Source organism: Hibiscus syriacus, unplaced genomic scaffold, assembly GCF_006381635.1.
Source record: "Hibiscus syriacus cultivar Baekdansim isolate YM2019G1 unplaced genomic scaffold, ASM638163v2 tig00110569_pilon, whole genome shotgun sequence".
NCBI classification, from domain to species: domain Eukaryota; kingdom Viridiplantae; phylum Streptophyta; class Magnoliopsida; order Malvales; family Malvaceae; genus Hibiscus; species Hibiscus syriacus.
Window position 1 is genome coordinate 1,461,893 of NW_024062784.1, and position 23,052 is coordinate 1,484,944.

The following is a 23,052-nucleotide window of genomic DNA, read 5'->3' on the forward strand; positions in this document are numbered from 1 at the left end:
TACGTATGATATTCTTTTTTATGCAATTACTTTGAAGTTATATCAGATTATAGTATTTATTTTAATGTTTTGAGAGTATAATTATAAGCATTATTAGTTTAATTTTTTTTAAAAATCATTTATCGGATCAATACTTCTCAAATAGTATTAGTTAGAAAAATATCCCTAAAATGTTCATATAAAATGATCTCAAGTTCTGAAAAAAATGATTTTAGACTTCACATTTTACGAGAAATAAGTTCCATACATCTATTATTGGTAGGGCTGAACAACGAAATTGAGAAAATCGAAAAATCGATACGAACCGAGTAAAACGGTTCGGTTCGGTTTGGTTTGGCTTTAAACGGTTCGGTTTTCGGTTCGGTATAAAGGCTTCATTTTTTTGATTCGGTTCGGTTCGAGTTTTCCATATGGAACCCATTTGTTCCATATTGAATCGAATAAGCAATTTTTGTAAAAAAAATTATAGTTTCAAGTGATTTTTTTTATTAAAAAACCGATAAACCGAATCGAACTGAACCGAAAAACCCGAACCGTTAAAAAAACTGAATCGAACCGAAAAAACCGGTTTCGATTTTTTCGGTTTTTTAACTATTCGATTTCAGTTTCGGTTTAAATATTGAAAACCTGTTTATTTCGATTCGGTTTAATTTTTGGTAAAAAACCGAATCGAACCGAATCGAATACACCCCTAATTATTGGTTTTATCCAAAATTAAACGAGTTTTTCAGAAAAGTTGATGGGACCGGGTTAGTTTGGTCGTGAGTGGGTCCGTTTATCAGGTGTAATACTTCAGTTTTCCAATACTTTAGGGATACTAACAATTAGGGATGTAAACGAGTCAAACTCTAATATTGTTGAACTCAATTCGATTAAAAATCTTTCAAATAAAGTTTGATTCGATTTGAAAATTTGTAAGCCTAAAATTTTTAAGTTCAATCAGAACTCAAAATCATGAATTAAAGCTCGCAAAAGCTCGAAATGAAAAAAAACTTAAACTAACTCGATTGAAGTTCAAAACTCAGACTCGAACCTAAACCATAAATACATGAAAATCTTCTACTATATTTAAAAAAAATCAATACATAAATTTTAATATTATTAATAGTTTAAATTTTAAAAAGATAAATTTTAATATATTATATTTTTGAGTTGCTCACGAATTTTTTGAGTCAAGTATCAAGTAGCTTGTTTTGACTCGTTAAGAACTCGATTTGAGCTTGAGCTCGAGTCGAGTTCATTCAAGTAAAATGTTTATCAAGTTTTGACCGAGTCGATCTCAAGTAACTCACGATCGGTCTGTCTCATTTATAGCCCTAATGACAATAAAAACTCTTAATTTTTGTTTCAATTATGACTTTAATATTTGATAATTTTGAATATTTATTTTTTTTAAATAATTTAGTTTTAAATAATCAATTAATAACTAATATTTTTATAAGACTGAAAAAGAATTATTAGTCTCGTGTTTAAATAAAATATTTAAATTATTACTCCTATTTATTTGTCTTTTCATTGAAAGAGTATTTAAATCAAGGGTACTTTTTTAAAAAAAAAGAAAAGAAAAAAAAGTGAAGGTTATTTTTGAGGGCTATGGCATACACATATGTATTGAAAATGTTCTTGAACTTATTGGGTTTAACCATATTACAATGCTAAGGGGGGGGGGGGAATAGAGTATTTAGGATACTAATTATTGAGGGCTTGTTAGAGATTAGGAGACATCATACTTATTAAGACTGTAATTAAATTGTCTGTAATTTTTTAATTAAAATTTATTTACAATAGAACAAATAATTATTTTAAGGACAAATTATAATTTCATCACTCAACTTTACTTTTGTTCTCATTTTTATCAATGAAGTTTAAAAATTCAATTTAATCACACTTTAATATTATTTCTATTTTGATAAAGACCATATCGGTTACTATCGGTATTATATATTGTGGTATTACTTAATTTTCCATAATCGTAATATATTTTTTTCGTAATGGATTGACTTACCAGAAGAAGAGATAGAAGAAGCACAGAAAGAAAAAGCCGTTGCTCAGGCTGAAAAGAAAGAGAAAGAAGCCATTGTTGAAGTTGAAAAGAAGGAAGAAAAAGAAGCACAGGTAGAGTCCTAAAAAAAGAGAAGAAAAAACAATGGTTGTGGCTGAAAAGTAAGAACTAAGGTAAATTAAGGGGAGACAGGAAGAAGGAAACCATGTAAACATGTAATGTGGGGGAAAGAAAAACTATTGACCACTGCCGATCTCTCATAGGAAAACAACCGATTAACACAGCACATCAGCATTATGTCACTTCTAATAACAACTATTAACGAGGGCGATCAATCTGTTATAAATCAGTCACACAAGTGACCAAATCAATTAGTTTTGAATCATCAATAAGGTAAAAAGAAACATATGGGATTATTTATGTAGTTTACCCTTTAGAGCAGCACAAATAAATGAAATATGGTTGCATTCCTAAACCCAATCACAAATCTATGTAACCTTAACTCTACCAAATTCTAAAATGTTAATACAATGTTGAAAATAATGTTAATAAAGCTGGCCCAATGTTGAAGATCAGTCGAGAATATTGTTGCAATCTAAAAGACGATTAAACAATCCCAATAAGAAAAATCTTAGTGCTAAAAGCAAACGATTGAATATCATTCAAATGAACTCAATTCAAAAACCCAGAAAACAATTGAAGGTAAAAATGGGAATAACATTGCAAATATCGAAACATATAGCAGTATCAAGTCTACAAAATCCCAGATTCTTCACCTTATTACCAATTGATAACATAAGCAAAAAAACTACAAGCAAGTCCAACAGTTGCAACATCACAAGGTAAAAGAAACAAGAGAACCTTAATCGACACTCTGCATGATATCTTCAGCAGAAAACTTGGTGCCTTTGTCCTTATCAGCGGCGGCACGTCCCTTGGCCTTACGATCCAGCAAGGACTTGCGGTCCTTGTCGAGCCTCAGCTTGGTAATGACAACCTTCGATGGGTTGATTCCAACGTTCACGGTCGAACCGTTCACTTTCTCGCGAGTGATGCGCTCGATGTGGATAACCCACTTGCGGCGGTATACTTGAACCACTTTCCCTTCCCGGCCTTTGTAGGTTCCTCGGACGACTTGGACCTCGTCGTCCTTGCGGACCGGCATGGACCGGACGTTGTACTTGGATCTCAGATCGGATGAAAGTGGTGCGCTCATCAAAACGCGGCGGACAGACGAGGGCGCCGTGAAATGGGCCTTGCGGCTCTTGCGGCGAGAGGAGGAGACTCGTGGGTTGAACTTCATTTTTGCAGTAGCTGAAGTGTTTGGATTCTGCTCCTCTTCGACCTGGAGATGGCTAATGGAGTAAGCATGGGGAACTAGGGTTTTGAGAAAGAAGATATATGGTGGATAATGGTAAAATTACGGTTAATTTGAGATTTGTTGGGCTTTTGGATCTAAAAAGGAGATTTAAAGGCCAAACTTGTTTTGGGCTATTTTCCCTTTTCCACGGCCGAAGAACAAAGTTTCAGTGAGAAAACTACAGATTTTGCTTCTGATGGGCTTTTATATACCCAACATCACAGCCAATTTCATAAACGTATAGGAATTAACCACTTATTCACTTGCATCCTATATTCCTAATCTGAAAAATCGAAGAAGTTATATTTCACTTTCAGCAGAGCATAGATTCTGAGGTAGATGGCCGCCTCGAACTCGCTGCAAAAACTAACGAGCCAAGTTCGAGTGGCTCGGACTGCCTTGGCTTCATTCTCGAGAACCTTCTCTTCAGATGCATTGGTTGAGGTCAAGCCAGGCGAGGTCGGAATGGTATCCGGAATCCCTGAAGAACATCTTCGTAGGAGGGTAAATTTCAAAATTTAATCGTTTTTAGGATTTTTTTTATCGATCGTTAGTTTTTCCTTCTATTTTTTTAAACAATATGTAATATATAATTATTACGACGCTTGATTTGCGTCGTAGGTTGTGATTTACTCGCCTGCGAGAACTGCTACTCAACAAGGATCTGGGAAAGTTGGTAGGTGGAAGATCAATTTTGTGTCGACACAAAAGTATGTTCCTCCCCCTTTTTTCCTTTAACCTTAATTTTCCTATCGTTTTAGCCGTATAAGTTTATCCTTTTGTGTGTGTGTGTGTGTGTGTCAATTTGCCAATTTCATGTTAGAATAGTAGTAACTCCTCTAGTTGAATGTGATCCTACGTAATCTCTGCTGATTCTTGTAAATGGAAGAAAATCCAAACGATGGAATTAAGCTAGTGATAATCTTCAGTTTTGCACATTTTGTTGCATGTAGTCCTATTTGGAGTCCTGTTATGTTCGTTCTGGTCTGTGGTTTTGTTCTATGTTGCTCCAACTCTTCACTACACTTGCGTTGAGCACATTTTTGAACATTGGTATAGGGATATGGCCCTCAAAAGGGTTGTTCTATTATATAGACACATATAGAAAGATTATAACATACTCATGTCAGACAAATCCTCGTACCCAGCACTCACTGATCGCTTAACATAGGTTTCGTTCTTGAAAACTTGTTTTCCGTAGGCCACAATTCCATATTTGGAGTGTTGGTGCCTTCTTTTTGATCTTGTTATGTGGAAGTATCTTAGATGTTTTTCTTGTAACCTTGATTTTCAAAATCAATAGTTTCTTGTCATTGAATAATATGGTTCAGGTGGGAGAACCCATTGATGGGTTGGACATCAACAGGGGACCCTTATGCTCATGTTGGTGATTCTGCACTTGGTTTTGATAGTGAAGAAGCCGCTAAGTCTTTTGCCGAGAGACATGGATGGGATTATGTGGTATGCGCTTATCTTTTCTTTTCCTTCACTCTTTTGCTGCAAAGTCAGTTTTGATTCCGCACTTGTTGTTAGATGGCTTACTTGATTATTTTGTTACAAAAATGTTTTCCTTTAATGAACCATACCCTATCTATCGTGAGAAATTAATTGGCGCTACATCTTGAACTCGTTTATACAGGTTAAAAAGCGCCAGACACCAGTGCTGAAGGTTTGAAACTTTAAACTCTTTCTTTTGAATTTGTGCCCCAATTCTGTTTCTATTACATGAGCCTACATAGTAGCAAGTTTGGGACTGAAAATCATGGTTAGTTATTTCAGCTAGGCAGAAGAATGAAAACCAACTCTAAATTTCTAAAGGAAACTGATTAAACAAACTAGTGCATGAACTTTTAGAGCTTAGGGGAATGACTGCATTCAGGTCCTGCACTGCCTTGATCCTTGACCAGACATTTTTCTTTGGAATCATGGTAATTCCCTCTTTTTTGGCTGGAAACAATACAAAGATTAAAAGAGAAACAGCTAGAACCCATATCGATGATGGTACATGGTAATCTGTCTCGTAACAAGACACCGCACAAAGATGAAAGGTTTGTTTGAACACAATTAAACTTGCACATCCTCTTGCAGTAATTGACTGCAACCCAGTGAGCTCCCACATTAGTAGGCCCCAAGATTCATTTAAAATAAATTATAAGATCTTGAAAGTTCATTAACATCATCCTCTTTCGAATGAGACATTCTAAAGAAACGCTTCGGAAAACCCTTTACCTGGGGGAACTCTAACTTAGAGAGAGATAAGAGTCCATAGTAATTTCTTCTGTTATATTTCCAAATGCTGATTTGATTGATTTAGTGTAATGGTCTATACTAGAAACTGTATTTCTTAGGCACCCCCGTATCACATTGGAATCTTCTTAAAGATGCTGTGTAGTCTAAATATAACACTGATAGCCACATAACGGTCGAGCTTTTAATTCGGTCAGACATCTAGATCAGGGTATATACATATGTTTGCATGCAGTATATCTTATGTCATAAAATATATGTTTGCAGCCGAAGTCGTATGCGGATAACTTCAAGTGGAAGGGACCTGCTGTATCTGCTAAATGATTAAGTTAATGTTGCAGATCCTGTTTCTTTTATTCAACCATAAATCAAGCTGTGAGACTCCTCTGCTCAGGTTTTCTCTGTTGCACATTTCTGATGTATCTGTTTGTGACAATTTGGATCAAAATAAATGTGATCAACAGCGACCAAATGGGAAAGTGGGTCTTTCCCATTTTATCTAATTTCTCCTCCATTCATTTATGATAGCAGTGCAGATATAGCATCTGTCTGTTGAAACTTTAAAGCTTGTTGGGTAAAAAAAAGGGGTAAATTACATATTTAGTATCTAAACTATTACTTTTGGTCCGTTTTAGTATATAAACTTTAACTTTTTTTAAAAACTATATTTAAAGTTTAGTTTTTGTTTCATTTAGTATCCTATTCAAAATTTAATGTAATTTTTGAAAAAAAATTGAAAGTTTAGGTATTAAAACGGACTAAAATTGATAATTTAGGAATTAAATGCATTAAGATTTTAACTGTTAGGTATTAAAATGAAACAAAAACTAAATGTTAATGGTTTTGAAAAAAACTGAAAGTTGAGGTATTAAAATGGATTAAAATTAATGGTTTAGGTATTAAATGTGTAGTTTATCCAAAAAAAACCAAAACCACGTGATATACCAAGTTAATCACGTTGGCTGCATTATTGAAAGGTCATATTAAAATCCAGTACTTTCTTCTACCCGCCAACATTTCTTTCTTGCTTACGTTTCTTTTACAAATCTATATAAAAATAATAATTATCTTTATTATCATTGAAAAAGAAAAGGTAATTTTCTCGGAGTATTTTGTAAAATTATTTTTTCATTAACGAAGGTGAAATTTTAGTTTGATTTAATCTTACTATAGGAAACAAGCAAATAACTCATCTGATCACTCCAATTCTGTTACTAAAAATTAAAGGGTAAATTATATGATTAGTCACTAACATATAACTTTTTTTTTACTTTGACCATCAAATTATTACATTTTAAAAAAATATATCAGAAATATTAATTTTTTGTCAGCAGACGTTAACGGTGGCGATGTTTTTTTTCATATATTTTTCTCTCGAAAATAATTTGTATAGTAAAGAAATATTATCTTATACTTATTTCAAATTAATAAAAATAAATGTTAATCACTCAAACAAAGAAAAATAAGTTGTATAGCCAGGGAGGGAGGGGATTCAAACTTAACCATTAAATTAAGGTAATTTTTATTAAAATTAATATTTAATTTAAATTATATCACCATCTTAAAATTAAATTAAAATACTATTAAGGAGGATTGTACTTGAGATCTTAGTAAAACTTATCTACAGTTTAATTACTTTTTTATTGCCAAATGAAAATTTAATTAAATAAAAATAAAAACTTAATTTTATTTTAATTTTTTTTTGATTTCATAACATTTTAATCCACGTGCTCCGTTCAAACAGTGGGAACCAAACGAAACTGATCACCTTGGGTATTTCCGCATCTCTTCATCGAATTTGATTCTTTTTTCTTTCATTCAATCTTCCATTTGTTGTGATTTTCTATTATTGTTTTCTTAACTTAGCATGTCGCATTGAATACGGTTTCATTCTTTAGCTTCAAAGTTTTGTTCTTTTGTTTGCTAGGGTCGTGACTTTCCTTCCCCGGCTTAAGATTTTTGCGGTTAGTTTTTCTCTCTCGTACTTTGTTATCTAACTTGATTGCCGTGTCTTTGTTTTAATCTCTGTATATATGATTTGATTGTTTTAGAGTCCTCCGCCTGAGAATTCTGTATTTATTGAAGGATCCCGTCTGGGTTTCTCAGCTGGTGATTCTTCCATTTTCTTCTTTATTTTGTTTCAGGTACGCTTTTCTCTTTTTATTTCGTTTCTTTTCCGTACTGGGTCTTTTTTATTTTTATTTTATAAGTTGGATGTTCATGAAGATGAAACAGTGAAGATATATATGCTTGGCGAGCTCTTTAAAGCAAGGGACAAGAAAGAGATTGTGGAAAAAGATGAAGTACCAGCTGGTAGAGTACCACTCATTACCTGGATTTTTTTAGGGACAATGAGTGTATTTTAGGCCATTATAGATCAGAATGGCCGATGAAGCAGATTTTGCTTAGCGTCTTCACAATTCACAACGAGACTTTGAATGTTTGGACGTAAGCTTTCTTTGCTTGTTTTTAATAGGACCCCATTTTAATCTTGTTGTGAAATGCTAGCTAGCTTAGTGTCTTCCTTATCAATGGCATTAGTCGATCTTCTACTAGCACCACATCACCGTTTATGATTTTTTTGGTTTTGAATTGTATCATATAACTTATGAGTTATGGCTAAACTTGTTATGAGGATAGATTGTATCATTGTTAGGTTTTTCTAGTTTAAATTTCTCACCTTGGGAATGTGCACATATGCCTTACGTACGAAGACTCGCAAGTGAACATTGGAAACATCTGACCTTTCCATTGATGGTCTGTCTATTCTCCCAGCTAATCCATTTAGATGAGGTGTCTTATGATATCGAATCGCATATTCATCAAAAGGTCCGTGGAGACGGTTTCATTTCTGTTTTGGTACATTTCAACTCCTCCCTGTTTCTCTTTCAAGCTTTGAACTGTTTTAACACTTGTAGCACTTGATCCTTTGTCTTTAATGTATATACCCAAATCTTCCTTGATCGTAAACGAAGTTGACAAAGTACGAACCCCCTCTAGTCCTTTTCTTCATAGGATCACACGCGTTAGAATGTACCAAGTTGAGTACACTTGGAGAAGGGTGGCTCGTGAAAACTGTGATGAGCAGATTACTTGTGGTTTGACCTCTCTATTTAGAATTGGAAAGAGAAGAATTAGGGATTTAGGGAAGAGATGTAAACATGTGTTGATTTGTGAGGTAACTTTCATGCTAGTATCAATTGGAATGTACCACTTTCTTTAGTATTATACTATTAAAGTCTGCGAATTCCTGTTTCTGAGGTGACCACTTTGCTTTGTTAGATCATGGATTGATATGTTTCCATTTGTGCTATGATATGTTGTGTATGACTGTTGCCTTTTTCAGGCATTTGATTGGGTTCTTCATTTTCCTTTCCCTTACCATATACACTGCAATGAAGGTTCCGAAGATTGTTGATCTTCAAGCTTTGCAGCAGATTTCCGATGCATTGAAAAAGGCTGATTTACACAAATTGCAATCAGAAATTCGGACATGCTTGCCTTCTTTACCAAATATGCCTGATTTGAACAAACTTCGAGAAGAGTTAAAAACTTCTATTCCTTTAATGGATTTGGTTCCTTCAATCTCAAGTTGGCATGTTATGGAACACCTGCATAGTTGTTTACCTGAGCTTTTCTCTGCTGGAAATCTCATTGATGCTCAAGTTCTGGTATGGTTATGTACTTAAAAAGTTATCTCATAAATCTTAATAGTTCGCCTAATTTCAGTACCTGTGATGGCTGACTGCCCTTCTAATCATTAGCTGTTCTTTGAGGTTCCACTTGAATAATGCTAATTGTTTTTCCAGTGTTTATTGCCTGTGAAATTTTCCCATTTTATCATTGTAATTATCTCACTGCAACTAATTTTGAAATAAGTGGACTTACATTACTTCTTATTGCTCTTCGTATCCGTAAATGTTTATCAATTACTTTTTATTTTTTCCCCAATGTTTGATCTGGTTTTCTCTATAACTTTAGGATAAGATGCAGTTAGACTTAGTTACGATATAAGAAGAGGGAATTCCAGACAAGACAACCCCGAGTTTGTTCTTAAGGTTTGAAACATCAAACTCGAACTTATGGTTTGTAAATGTACAAGGATTTTAATATTGAGCAGTGAGGTGTTTAGCAGTGTGGCATCAGCTACCACAATGGTGATAGTTCGAAAGTTCCTTAACTGTATACGATTCTGCAGTGTTATTGTTTAATAAAAAATGCATAAACATGGGTTTTTCATGCTATATCTTGGGCTCCATTGCGAAAATGATATCCGTGATACTTTTCGGGTGGGAAGTTAAAGCAATGTATATAGCTCTATTATTCTTTCCATTGTTAAATGATTGACTTAGCATCTTGGGGGATTCATGCAGCTTATACTTTTTATGTTCTCTAAATTGCAGCAAGGTATGAAGGAGCCGATAACCCGATGGCCTTTTTTTGCCTTCTTGGGTGGTGCAATGTTTTGCTTGCTAGCTAGCAGCACCTGCCACCTCCTTTCATGCCACTCTGAACGCCTATCGTATATCATGCTCAGGCTAGACTATGCTGGGATTGCTGCTCTTATAGCAACTTCCTTTAATCCACCTGTGTATACTCTTTCATGTGTGATCCGTTCTTCTGCAACCTCTATTTCGGATCCATAACCGTATTGGGCATCGCAACGATCTTGCTTTCCTTATTGCCAATGTTCCATTCACCCGAGTTCCGCAAAATATGAGCATCCCTCTTCTTCGGCATGGGCATTTCTGTGGTAGCACCCATCATTCACAAGCTCATCCTGTTCTGGCAGCAGCCCGAGGCACTTCACACAACCTTGTACGATATTCTGATGGGAGTTCTGTTAGGTGTTGGAGCTTTGGTCTATGCCGCAAGGGTTCCGGAGTGGTGGAGCCTGGGACATTGCCGGGCACAGTCACCAACTTTTTCACGTCCTGGTTGTCGCCGGTTCCGTCACACATTATCAAGCCGGACTGGTTTACCTCAAATGGAGGGATCAAAATGGATGTTAAAAGAACCGAATAATCGATTGTGGCGGAGGAGGATTAATGATGTTATGAATGCGGTTGGAATATGTTTAATCCATTGTAGCAACGTATACCCTTCATAAAGCATTCGTCTCAAACTCATGAACCATACAATTTCATCATCTTATGTCACCATAAATATGAGTTGGGTACTCTTTTCTCCTTCCGTATTATTGATTGAGTTACGGCTCGATTGAGGTATAGACGTTTTTAACGAGGCTCATATTACTTTAAAAAATCAAAATGAGACTGTAGTAGGAATTTTTTTATAATATTCACACAAAAAAAGTTTGAAAGTAAATGTTCAAATGAAAGGCTTTAACCCTTTATGGATTATTTATATGAGATTTTAATTTACAACAAAAATATTTTACAAATATTTAAATAGTGTGTGATTGAAAATATTTTGTTTATTCAATTATTTTACAATAAAAAGTCAGTTTCACACCTGCATCAAATATCAATATAGATATAATATAAAGAGAGGATAGCCAGTAGAGATTAGTCCAACAAAGGCGGCGGCGGGTGGCGACTGCTTCAACTCCAACCGCACGATATAAACGCCTTCTCCTGATAGAGCCGTACTCTTCCCTCCTGAAGAAACATCGTTGAAGGCACGGATGGAGCAGAAAAAAATATGGAAAAAATAATATCTTTTTAATGAATAAAAAAATTGGTCAAATTTCAGGCACTTTGACCATGGCGAGCTGCTAAGTGATGTTGACTAAAGAATGTTTGAATTTTTACCTTATCTGCAGATTCATCCTCCATATTCTAGATTTAAAGCTCCTCGAGTGATTTATAAAAAGGGATAAAAACTCTTAGCAATTAGCCATAGATGGAAGCTTATTCATCGTCTTCTTCTTCAGCACTAGCACGAGGGTTTAAGGACTCAAGGTCTTCCCAGGCGTCGCTTCATTCGGTACGTAAGCCAATGGGAAAGCCATGGAAGAAGCCGGCGGTTTCACCATTGCAACCGATACCGCCCAAAGTTTACAAGGTAGACCCTATGAACTTCCGGGACTTGGTTCAAAAACTTACCAGTGGTGCTGCAGAAATCGTTCCGGCCGACTCCCTGTCTCAACATCAAACGCCGCCGTCTCGTCTTCAAAGAGCGGCACCGCCACCTCCGCCTCTTCAGGTTGCACCACCGCAGCCATTGCATATGATTTCTGGGTTATATCATACGAAGCCACAGAACCAAAATCTGCGATGACTCATCGGATTCGCTTGGATTCAACTTGTCACCGTCGTCGTATAATTGGTTCTCTTTCCCTATTCTCAGTCCTGCAACTTTGTCTAGCTTGGAGCAAAGCACTGTTCCTTAGATAATTTGTACGTCTTGTTTAGGCTAATTTAGAAGTTAATTCTCTTTATCGTTCTTGTTTCAGCATAAAGAGAATGTACGTAAGACTAAAACTACGTTATTTTGTTGTACTACTTCATTTATTAGGTCCCTCTATCATGGGAATTGATTCAAATCAGTCCCTTAAAACTATTTTTTCATATATAGCGCAATTCCAACAACAACAAAAAATCTTTTAAACATTAAATTTTAATATTATAAAAATTTAACCGTATATAATTCATTTTACTAATATGAACTAAATCAACTATTAAATAATAGTAAGTGGATTAATTTAAACCGATCCTTATAATGAATTGGCTTATCACATAGTTTCACCGTTCATTGGGTGGCCTGCCTGCGGTGAACAATGATGCGGTTAGTTAGGCCTCATGCATGTCGTTTAAGTGTTTAAAAATTAAATAAACTCTTGAAATTGTTAATTTTATATTAATTATTAAATTTACACAATAATTAGTTTATTTTTAATTTAAACCAGACCAACTGAAATTCAACAACATAAACTTCTTATTCAAGGCCCAATTCATACGGATAGGTTTGCCGGCTAAGCTAACCTGCAATTTGGGTTTGCAAGTTGGCTTGGGTCCTTGACCTTTACACATCAGATTATGTAATATTTTTACAACAAAATTAATTCTAAATTATATATATATATATATATATATTAATAATACGTGACTGTCTTTTAAATACTAAAGTTTAGGTCACGGGTGATTCTCCAATTTTGGGTTAGAGCATACCTAAAACTCAAATGGAATTTACATAAGAATTTATATATTACCCACCAAGAGTAACAGTAGTAGGATTCGAACTTGACCTTACAAACTCAAATTCCTGAATATCAATCATTTATACCAACACTCGTTGGAGAATAGTACGTCACTGTGATAATTGTAAGATAATATTCAATTAAAAATATTTTCCTCAACGTTATATGTGAAATGAACATTCATTAGCTAACCTGCATCCTCATTTTGGTTTTTGTTTGGGTCTCAAGCTACTACAAGCCATTGGTGCAAAATCTATGTTCATCACCTACAGCCAACATCATAATAAATTTGATTAAAACATTTCGGTATAAATAAAATAATAAATTATTAAATCGATTGAATTAAGAATCAAAGATGTTATCAATTCAACTATTCAAGCATAATGGCAAGTGATCATAAGTTAATAAACTTAATTAGCTTAAATATGATGGAAAAGTAAACGAGATGTCACATATTGATTGAGCGAATGTTGGAGCGTGGCCGAAGCATTAGAAATTTTACATTCTCGTATAGTTTAAATATTTTATATTGATAATCTAATTTCGTATCGCTTAAAATTTTGTAATTTTATAATCCTATGTTTTTAATATAACTTCTTATAAAATCATACATTTGTGTCCATGTGAATGACAAACTTTCTAGGGTTTGGAATAGGGATGGTAATGAGTCGGGTTTTTGGTCAAATTGACCCAACCCGAAAATATATATCCTCCATCTGATTCTGAATTCGACCCGAATTTTATAGTATAAATTCAACCCGACTCGACCGGTATAAAAATAACTTAATTAAAAAATAATAATAATTTTTTAAAGAAATTACATTATTATCCCCGGGTCGGATAAGAGTTTTTCACCCTTCATCCGAACTCGACCTAACCCGACACCACCCTTAAAAAATTGACATGACCCGACTTGAGCTCGATTTTTATTTTAAAAAATTCAACCCTATCGAATAGGGTTGAGTCGTGTTGGTAATGCTCAATCCCACATAGTATTGGAAATACTATTGGGAATGGGTATTTATAGTATGAAATTCCCACTTCCTTGTTGAGTGAAAGAGAACAAGGGGCACCGCCGCCGCCATCCGTCTCGTCTCGGCACGGCTCGGCACGGCTCGGCTCGGCTCGTGGTCGTGGTCGTGGTGTATCCAACAAGTCGGAACCCGTGTGTTTCAGTTAGATTGTAATCCCTAGTTTAAAAGTGCAGCATCATCTCTCGTCTCCAAGTGGTGTATGCATTTCAGGCCCATCAAAGCATGGCATATAGTAAAGCATAGGCCATAATATTGGCGCAAAGAATCACGTTAAAGCTAGGCTGGCAACGATTCTCCACCGACCGCGCAACCGGCCGGGCCTCTGATGTATACCGGAGTCAGCTACATCTCCATGTCACAATACTAATAACATCTCGACCCACTTGGATATCATAAGTAGACAAAACTTCAATTGTCTTGAAAGGAACAGTCGAGGAGACTCATAACATGACTGGGACTTGGATTTGAATGGGTCCATACTCCATAATTTGAAAAGCAAGTACGTCGATAATGTTATACGAAACACCCTTGATGGCGTTGTGCTGGTTGACATGTATAGGTTTTGCACTGATATGTATTCAGAATCTTTTAATCCTTAACAATATACATATTTAGTTAGTACAACAAATCGAATTTGAATTAGAAAAAATAATATTTAAACATAGTGAATTCAAAGTAATACATTAAAACATATGAAAATAATATTCAAATATCACTATAGAATCCCCCACAAATGAAGATGTAGGTTAGCTAATTGGCTTAAATTTATTGTATATGCTAACTAGGTTTATTTTCGCATTATGCCAATAATGAATTATATTTAATTTGAAGCTTGAATGGAATATAAATGTTGTTTTCTAGGCATTGCTGGATGTCTTTGTCGCACAGTCATCATTTTTATGGGAAATTAATTTGTATGGACCGCCAAGGTTCAATAACAATTTTATTTTTCAGTTTTATCTTTAAAGTCCGTTTTATGATTCATATTTTAATTTCATAATTATTTTATCAATAATATCATTTGTAAGGTTTGATTATAATTTTATTTTATAAAATTAATAAAATATAACATATTTTATAATCAAACCCTTAATAATAATAATAATAGTAATAATTTTATAATTAGTAGTATTATTTAAATATTTTTGTTAGGATAGCTAACTATTTGGATAAGAACCGGCCTTTGGTTTTTATGGTTCAAGAAAGCGATGTAGAATTTATCTATTTGCTACGTACCTTGTAAGATCTGTAATATATATATATATATATATTCATTTCATGCAAATTTGACCTAGAATTCCTCCACGTACGTGCCTATTCAGCCTAAATCCCTAAAAAAATCCCCTTTAATTACAGACAAGAAAAATTAAGTCCAACTTTGAATTTTACATAGTTTAATGTTTCCACGACTTGTTTTCTTTATGCAAATACTTTTCCTCGAAAGTAGGGTTTTTTTTTCAAAAAGAAAACCGAACACATCTGATTTGTCTATTAAAAGGAAAGAAGAAAATAAATAAATAGAATCCGATTTTTTATCAGGACTTCTTGGAATTTAAGTTCCATATTAGATATAGCTACGGATATAATTATAAATATTGATTATAAATTAAGATTTTAAACCATTATTTTGATATTCATCGAAATTAATTATAATGGAGATGAATTGAAAATGGGACCCAGGCAACAATTTGAACAGTGGTATTGAACCGTCCATTATAGAAATTGGATATTACCTACGTCAAGCGTTAATGTCACAAAGGAGACAGGGCCTATTCATGTAAGGTTGGAGAGGGTCCTACGCTATTGAATTAAAGGTTAGCAAATATGAAGGATTAATTGGTCCACGGCTTCACCCCTTGTCGTGTTACTTTTCAACGCTCCAACTTGGAAGGGTTAGCTTAGCCTATTGGAGTTGAGCCCAAATGGTCCCTTAATCCAACACTAAATTCTTCATGAAGAGGGGAGGTCCAACTATCTCAAATAAGAATCATGAATTTCGCACGAACCAAACGATTTCGGTGGTAGAGGAATTATTATTATTTTTTGAGATCCTGATTACAAACACCAAAATTACTCGGGGTATAATCGTTCAATGTCAAATGATTGAGAATCATCTTTAAACATATACTATTTTGTACTTACCAAAATTAATAAAAAAAATCATGAATTTAACATTAATTATTGTTAAAATTGATACAGTGATATAAATTTTCGAATTACCATCAATTTAAGAGATCATTTTTAAATGAAATTATGAGTCAAAACATATAATATTTGTTATTGGTAGAAGAAATGTGACTACGATGATATTTGACGATTTACTTCTTTTATTTCGGATAAAGAGTTACATACGATAGTTTTACAGATGTAAAAAAAACCATAAATAGATTGAAGAAGATAATAATATTAATCTTGAAACTAGGGAGAGAAGGATTTCAAGATCCCTCCTTTCAATCTTGCACGAGAGTTTATATATAAACTGTTAGTATTGGTGTTGACACTGAGTGATAATGACTATTTATAGATTAGTAAGACAAATGTATCTAACTATCAGATAATATGTTTAGTTTTGACGGACCACGTAAAATTATTAACAATAATGTCATGAGAATACAATTGGTCGAAGGGTATGAAATTTTAAAAATTTCTAGAAACTCAAGAGATTTCGATAAAGAAATATACAGCGGAGTAACGATTTGGAAAAAAAATCAAAAGAATGCAACAATATCTAATCCATAGCATGGAGTTTGACCTCTGCGGTGGACCTTCACTCCTTGTAGGGGGCATGTAAACAAGGGCATCACATGCCCTAATAACCCTTCTCCAACAACAAACCACGTGCCTTCCCTCAATTATTTCCGATTCTAGTACTCAACCCCATTTATGAAACATTATATGCATATATCTAACTTAATTACATTAATAATTTGTGGGATTTTGCATCATGCCTATGCTTGTCGTTCCATGGCCATGCAGCCTAACCCTGAAACCCCATTTAAGAAATCGCATCAATCAGATCAGTGTAGCCCTTTCGTTACACTAAAAGAAGAATCGAATGACCTTATTATATGTAGAGTTTTGGGTGATTATGAATTTGTCCCTGGCATTTTCTTCAAGGAAAAAATATGTTTGACTTTATCAATTCCTTGAGTCAATTCTCTGCCATAACTGGTCGCTTTCGTTGAGATTTTGACATTTCATTTCATATTAAATATAAGTGACAGGAACTTAATTAAAGCTTAATAGTTTAGTGGAATACGACATTAATGACTCACCTATCTGATATATATCTATTTGCATCCTTAATTTTGACTTCTTTAACTAGCATTGGAGTCCAAGGCCACTCTATGGAGCCGGTTGATTTAATGTAATTTTATTGCCCAATCTACTTTTATCTTTGAATTGTATTATTTCAATAAAAACAATATTTTAATAAAAATATTTATAAAATTATCGATTGATTTCAGTAATATATGTCACTTAACAGTGATTTTCAACGACAGTTCATGTCTGGTACCTAAAAGTGTAACGTAAAAAATCACTTATTTTAGCTAAAAATCTTTAGGTACTAAACCGTTTTTCGAGACATAGTATAGACACTTAAAATGGTAACTTTTGTCTATGTAGTGGACCCAATTTATTATTTTCGTCATTATCGTATTTTCGCATCAATTTAGCATTCGAAGTTGCTCAACTGCATCATTATATACCCTATCTCTAACTTAAACCCTAAATTATAAGTCTTAAAGCCTAAATCATAACTCCATAATCTCTCAACCATAAACCCTATACCCTATATTAGAATTTATAATTTAGGGTAAGATAATAATGATGCAATTAAACAACTTTAAAGGTTAAATTGATGCGAAAATACGATATGATGAAAATGATAAATTGAGTCTACTACAAAGGCAAAGGTGACCCTCTTAAGTCTTTATTTTTATATTAAGCCTTAATATTAATATAGATATTAAAAGATAATTTTGAATTTATTATTAGTAAAAAGAAATATTATTTAAAAAAATTAAGTAATTATGTATGCTGAGTGTCTATATTATTAACAAATTTAAAAATAGTCTGAATAAATATTCTTTTATAATTATTTTAAATAAATAAAAATGATAAAGGACAATTTTTATTGGTCGATAAGAAAAAAAAGAAAGAAGCAAAAAGCACGTAAAAACTACTAGCAGGGAGCCGCGTATACCACGACAACCCACCTACCAAAACCCTTACTAGTTAATTCTGGGGTAAACTATGCATTTAGTACCTAATTTATCAGTTTTGTTTCGTTTTAATATCTAAGCTTTCAATTATTTCAAAGTCATATATAATGTTTAGTTTTCATTTCATTTTAATACTCCATTAGAACTTTAGTTTTTCGTTATTTAAGTACTTCCGTTCAAAATTTAACGTTAAATGCTAAAAAAATTAAAAGTATAGGTACTAAAATGGATCAAAACTAACAGTTTAGATATTAAATGCGTAGTTTACCCATACTTTTAAGACCTAAACAAAGACATTTTTAATCTCCTCAAATTGAAGTTCATTGCTCGCCTTCACCTTCCCCGTGTGATCATGACACACCCAAATCAGGCAGCTAAAAGAAACAGAGGGAGGAAACGATTAGTTTAAATGTTGTTAAAGCAATAGCTTGAAATGGGAGGTTCTGTTTTGATTTTTGTAGAATCTAGGCAAAACAGAAAAGCATGGGAAAATAAGCTGGTTATACGAAAGAGTGGCCGACAATGGGGTTCGATGGGTTAGGACAGGAAAGGGGACATATGGACCAGATTGGCATACTCTACAGTCCTGTGGGTCAATTGTTCTGTTTTCTAATTAGATTTGCTGTCGGTATGGACTTTAGTTCTCTCAATTTTTACCTCTTTGTTTTCATTGAGCAAAACACTATAACAAAATGAAAATTCCTAAACAAAATTGGAAAAGAAAATGCTTTGCTTACCCCCACTTGATTATTAAAATTGGAGTATAGAAGATGCAAATGCCTCCTACACGGTGGAGAAAGTCTTAACAAACGAATATAAGATGTTCATAAATTTAACTAACAATGAATATAAGACGTTTCAACGTCTACATGTAGTGATTCTATTATTTTATTTTCGTATATATGTAGAGGATGAATAGCATATAGAGTTTGAGTTGATCCACAGGTGAAGATATGTATGTAGACATATCACCTAGGGTTGTCCTTACAATCTAATTGATGGCACGAGATGAATGTGGACAATGTTACCCGATGTTTTTTTATTAATAAACATTTTTTTCCAACGAGATTATTGGGATCGAATGTGTGTATCCACTATACCCCATGGTCTCGACTCCCAACTTAGGAAACTTTATAATAATTATATAATTGACGCTCAAGTGATTATTTATTGGATAGATCATCGAGAATTAAGGCTGACTTAACTTGGGAAAAGTCCCTTCTCAAGTACAACACATAATTGAGTAACTGTAAATATACTATTGAAATTAAAGTTTTGTTTAATCTCATTTATTTATTTGAATTCATTAAATGATTTTAAAATGATTTTACAATTAAAAGGTTCCATATAATATAACTGTAAAATTAACGGATGCATTAATATATTATAAGTTTTAATTTAACATTACCGTAAGGACAGTTACAAACTTCGAACAAAAACCTAAATCAAACATCATTTAAAAAAATCAACCGCTTTGTCTTTGACCAGGGAGTCAATGTTTGAAGTTGCTATTAAAATCATTTTTAATAATTTTAATATTTCCCTGCCTTATTTATACCACTCAATGTTCGATAGGCTTGGCCATTACCAACAACAATCATAGTTTCTCGTTTTCAACACTCGCTCAAAAACAGCAGCAAACTATCGTTTCAGTGTTGTTTTTCCTGGCTGGTTTTGATCTAAGCATTGCTTTCACACTTTTGGCTACAGGCAAAGTAATATATCGAGAGGCTCAAAAGGAATTTGATAATGGGGCTGTTGTCGAGAAAAGTCACGTGCAATTCTCATGGACAAGATTCTTCTTACTTCCTAGGATGGCTGGAATACGAGAAGAACCCATACGATGAAGTCAAGAATCCTCGAGGGATTATTCAAATGGGTCTTGCTGAGAATCAGGTAAATTTTATATTAAAAAACCCAGAAAAATACAGAGTGTATTCTTTTCTTTTTTTTCATAATTAAAAAGATTATTGTAGTTTCCTGTTTATAGCTTAATAACGATATGCATGTTTTGTTTTCTTCTTTTTGGTACAGCTCTCCTTTGATCTTCTCGAGTCTTGGTTGGATAAGAACCCAGATGTAGCTGGTTTCAAGAGAGATGGACAATCCATATTCAAAGAGCTTGCTCTTTTCCAAGATTATCATGGCTTCCCTGCATTCAAGAAGGCATTGCTTGATTTCATGGCTGAAATCAGAGGAAACAAAGTAACATTTGATCCAAATCGTATCGTACTCACCGCCGGTGCAACCTCCGCCAATGAAACTCTCATGTTCTGTCTCGCAGAACAAGGCGACGCTTTCCTTCTTCCGACGCCGTATTATCCGGGGTACGTTCGGTTCAACTGTTTATCTTTCGAATAGCTCAAAATGTTAAACAACAATCCATTAATCTTTTTTATTTCTCTTACAGATTCGATAGAGATCTCAGGTGGAGAACTGGGGTTGAAATCGTACCGATCAAATGCACCAGTTCGAATCGCTTCAAAATCACTGCATCGGCTCTGGAAGATGCTTATCAACGAGCTCAGAGAAAGAACCTGAGGGTGAAAGGTGTGTTGGTCACCAATCCCTCGAATCCATTGGGCACAACCATGACGAGAGAGGAATTGGATCTTCTCGTTAACTTCATCACGGACAAAGAAATCCATTTGATCAGCGACGAAATATACTCCGGAACCGTTTTTAGCTCGCCGGCTTTCGTTAGTATCATGGAGGTTTTCAAAGATCAAAACCTCGAGAAAACCGAAATCTGGGAAAGAGTTCACATTGTTTATAGCCTTTCAAAGGATCTGGGTCTGCCTGGTTTTCGAGTTGGAGCTATTTACTCCAACGATCCCATTGTTGTGGCTGCCGCCACAAAAATGTCCAGCTTCGGCCTAGTTTCGTCTCAAACACAGTATCTCCTCTCCGCCATGTTGTCCGACAAGAAGTTCACGAAAGAATACATCGCCAAAAACCACAAGAGGCTTCGAAAGCGACGGAGCATGCTCGTCGCCGGCCTCGAAAAGGCCGGCATCGACTGCTTAGAAAGCAATGCAGGGCTGTTCTGTTGGGTCGACATGAGACATCTTCTGAGCTCCGACACATTCGAAGCCGAAATGGAGCTTTGGAAGAGGATAGTGTACGATGTTAAGCTGAATATTTCCCCCGGTTCTTCGTGTCATTGCACCGAACCAGGGTGGTTCCGTGTTTGCTTCGCCAACATGTCCGAAGATACCCTAAAACTCGCCATGCAACGCTTGAAATCCTTCGTCGGTTCGATCACCGGTAACGACCGGAGCCACCAGGAGTTGAAGAACTCGAGGAGGAAGTTCAGCAGCAAATGGGTTTTCCGGCTGTCGTTTCAGTCGTTCCATGATCGGGAGCAAGATGAACGATAAGTCTGGCCATTTTTTCCCCTTATGAACACATTGTTCATGTTGAAAATACCTGTATTTTTTTCTTTTATATAAATCTGTCCAAAAGCAAATTATTTCTGTAATAGTAGATAGAGAATAAACTGCACTCAATCCATATGGGATTCGGAATGTACTCAGTTTCATTACCTTGTAAAATTTAATTTTACCACGTGGCATGAAAATATAATTCTTGAATTTACGTATAAAATTTAGTGTGCCGCAAGGTTTGCATTAAAATGATTCTGAGGACCCATGGCCACTACAAATATTTAAAACTTTCCTTTTCTTTTATTTTTTACTAAATAAATTATATTATATTTTTTAAAAAATTAAATAAAATTTAAGTTATAAAACATTAACTTCTACACTACCCTTTAATTTGAGGTTATAAATAGTTTAAACATTCCCGCCCGACAAGTCGAAAATGGTGAGTTTGATAGTCATCAGCTGCGTTTGCGTTTAGCACGTAACCCTCCATCAATTGTGGCTCAACCGACCTTAACAAATGAATGACACTTGGGTTTCCCAAAATACCTTCTCTTGTGAATAAATAATACTTATATGTAAGCGGAAAAGAGGTTTAAAATTACCATCAATTTTTAAATTTTTTATGTATTTTTTCTCTGAAATTTTATAAATTTAAGTTCGTCACTCTAACACAAAATCACGTGTCCGTCCCTATATGTAAGTATTGGGTAATTTTTTATTATTCTTATATTGGTTTATTAATATTTTTTTAAATTGCCACTAGATTTATGTATCAAATAATAATAATATATATATAATAAAATGAATATGATTTAATTATATAATTTTAGAATTATTTTATGAGTAAAAGTAAACTATTGAAACTAATAATATAAAACGAGAATATATTCGGTAAAAACAATTATTAATCACATATGTTTTTTTACACTCATATTTAGTTTTAACAGTTTTTATTTGGTTTTTGAAAGACGTCAGCTACTACGCAAGCTTTAGAAAATAAGAGTTCCTTGCAAGAAAGGTTAAAGGTGAAATAGGGTTTGAACTTTCTAGGGTTCTAATTAGTGGTTTAAAAAGGAAGAGTGTTTACACGTTTTTTGTGTCAACAAAAAGACTGCTTTCATGGTTGTTAGTCATCAGGATTTTCAAGAAAGCAAAAAAAAAAGCATGCCAATGAATAGACTTTACTCATTAATATCTATTAATTCTATTAATTGGGGTTTTATTATCGAATAATAATAATAACGGAGTTAATTCTAGTAGTAAACATCTTAATATCGCTTAATTAAGGTATCATGTTCGAGTTTTTGTGCATGTAAAAAAAGTTCTCTTTAGGAGACTCACCCACCAGAACTCTAGGTGTAGCTCAAGGGAATCGAATAGTCTCTTGCATGGAGCTTAAATCTATAAAAATAATATTTTAATTTCAATTTAGTAGGTAGAAAAAATGAGTATCGAGGATAGATTTTTTAGTTAAGATCGGGCTTAACTCAATTCAAGAATAATAATATCTCATGTAAATTTTGGAAATAAATAATTTATTTATTAAAAATAATAATGGAACTTTTACATAGAGACACAAAAGACATGAAACCATTGACTAAGGAAAAGTTTGTCTCAACAATTTCGCCATGTCTA

General features: G+C 34.0%; 4 protein-coding genes and 1 pseudogene across 4 annotated transcripts; 4 read left to right on the forward strand and 1 right to left on the reverse strand.

Moving 5' to 3' along the window:
* Positions 1-2,773: 2,773 nt before the first annotated feature.
* LOC120132781 (60S ribosomal protein L26-2) lies at positions 2,774-3,383 on the reverse strand. Its single transcript, XM_039149475.1, has one exon. The coding sequence runs from the start codon at positions 3,303-3,305 to the stop codon at positions 2,865-2,867; it is 441 nt and encodes a 146-aa protein (XP_039005406.1). The 5' UTR covers positions 3,306-3,383; the 3' UTR covers positions 2,774-2,864.
* Positions 3,384-3,656: 273 nt separating this feature from the next.
* Positions 3,657-6,112, forward strand: LOC120132780 (NADH dehydrogenase [ubiquinone] iron-sulfur protein 4, mitochondrial-like). Its single transcript, XM_039149474.1, has 5 exons — positions 3,657-3,866; positions 3,984-4,072; positions 4,694-4,823; positions 5,002-5,031; positions 5,877-6,112. Exons 1-5 carry the CDS (start codon positions 3,702-3,704, stop codon positions 5,931-5,933), a joined length of 471 nt encoding a protein of 156 aa, XP_039005405.1. The 5' UTR covers positions 3,657-3,701; the 3' UTR covers positions 5,934-6,112.
* Positions 6,113-7,826: 1,714 nt separating this feature from the next.
* LOC120132496 lies at positions 7,827-10,647 on the forward strand (annotated as a pseudogene).
* Positions 10,648-11,474: 827 nt separating this feature from the next.
* Positions 11,475-11,852, forward strand: LOC120132665 (VQ motif-containing protein 29-like). Its single transcript, XM_039149379.1, has one exon. It carries the CDS (start codon positions 11,475-11,477, stop codon positions 11,850-11,852), a length of 378 nt encoding a protein of 125 aa, XP_039005310.1.
* A 7,911-nt stretch (positions 11,853-19,763) lies between these two features.
* On the forward strand, positions 19,764-21,488 carry LOC120132524 (1-aminocyclopropane-1-carboxylate synthase 3-like). Its single transcript, XM_039149257.1, has 3 exons — positions 19,764-19,927; positions 20,066-20,358; positions 20,442-21,488. The coding sequence occupies exons 1-3, from the start codon at positions 19,781-19,783 to the stop codon at positions 21,409-21,411; spliced, it is 1,410 nt and encodes a 469-aa protein (XP_039005188.1). The 5' UTR covers positions 19,764-19,780; the 3' UTR covers positions 21,412-21,488.
* The last annotated feature ends 1,564 nt before the right edge of the window (positions 21,489-23,052 follow it).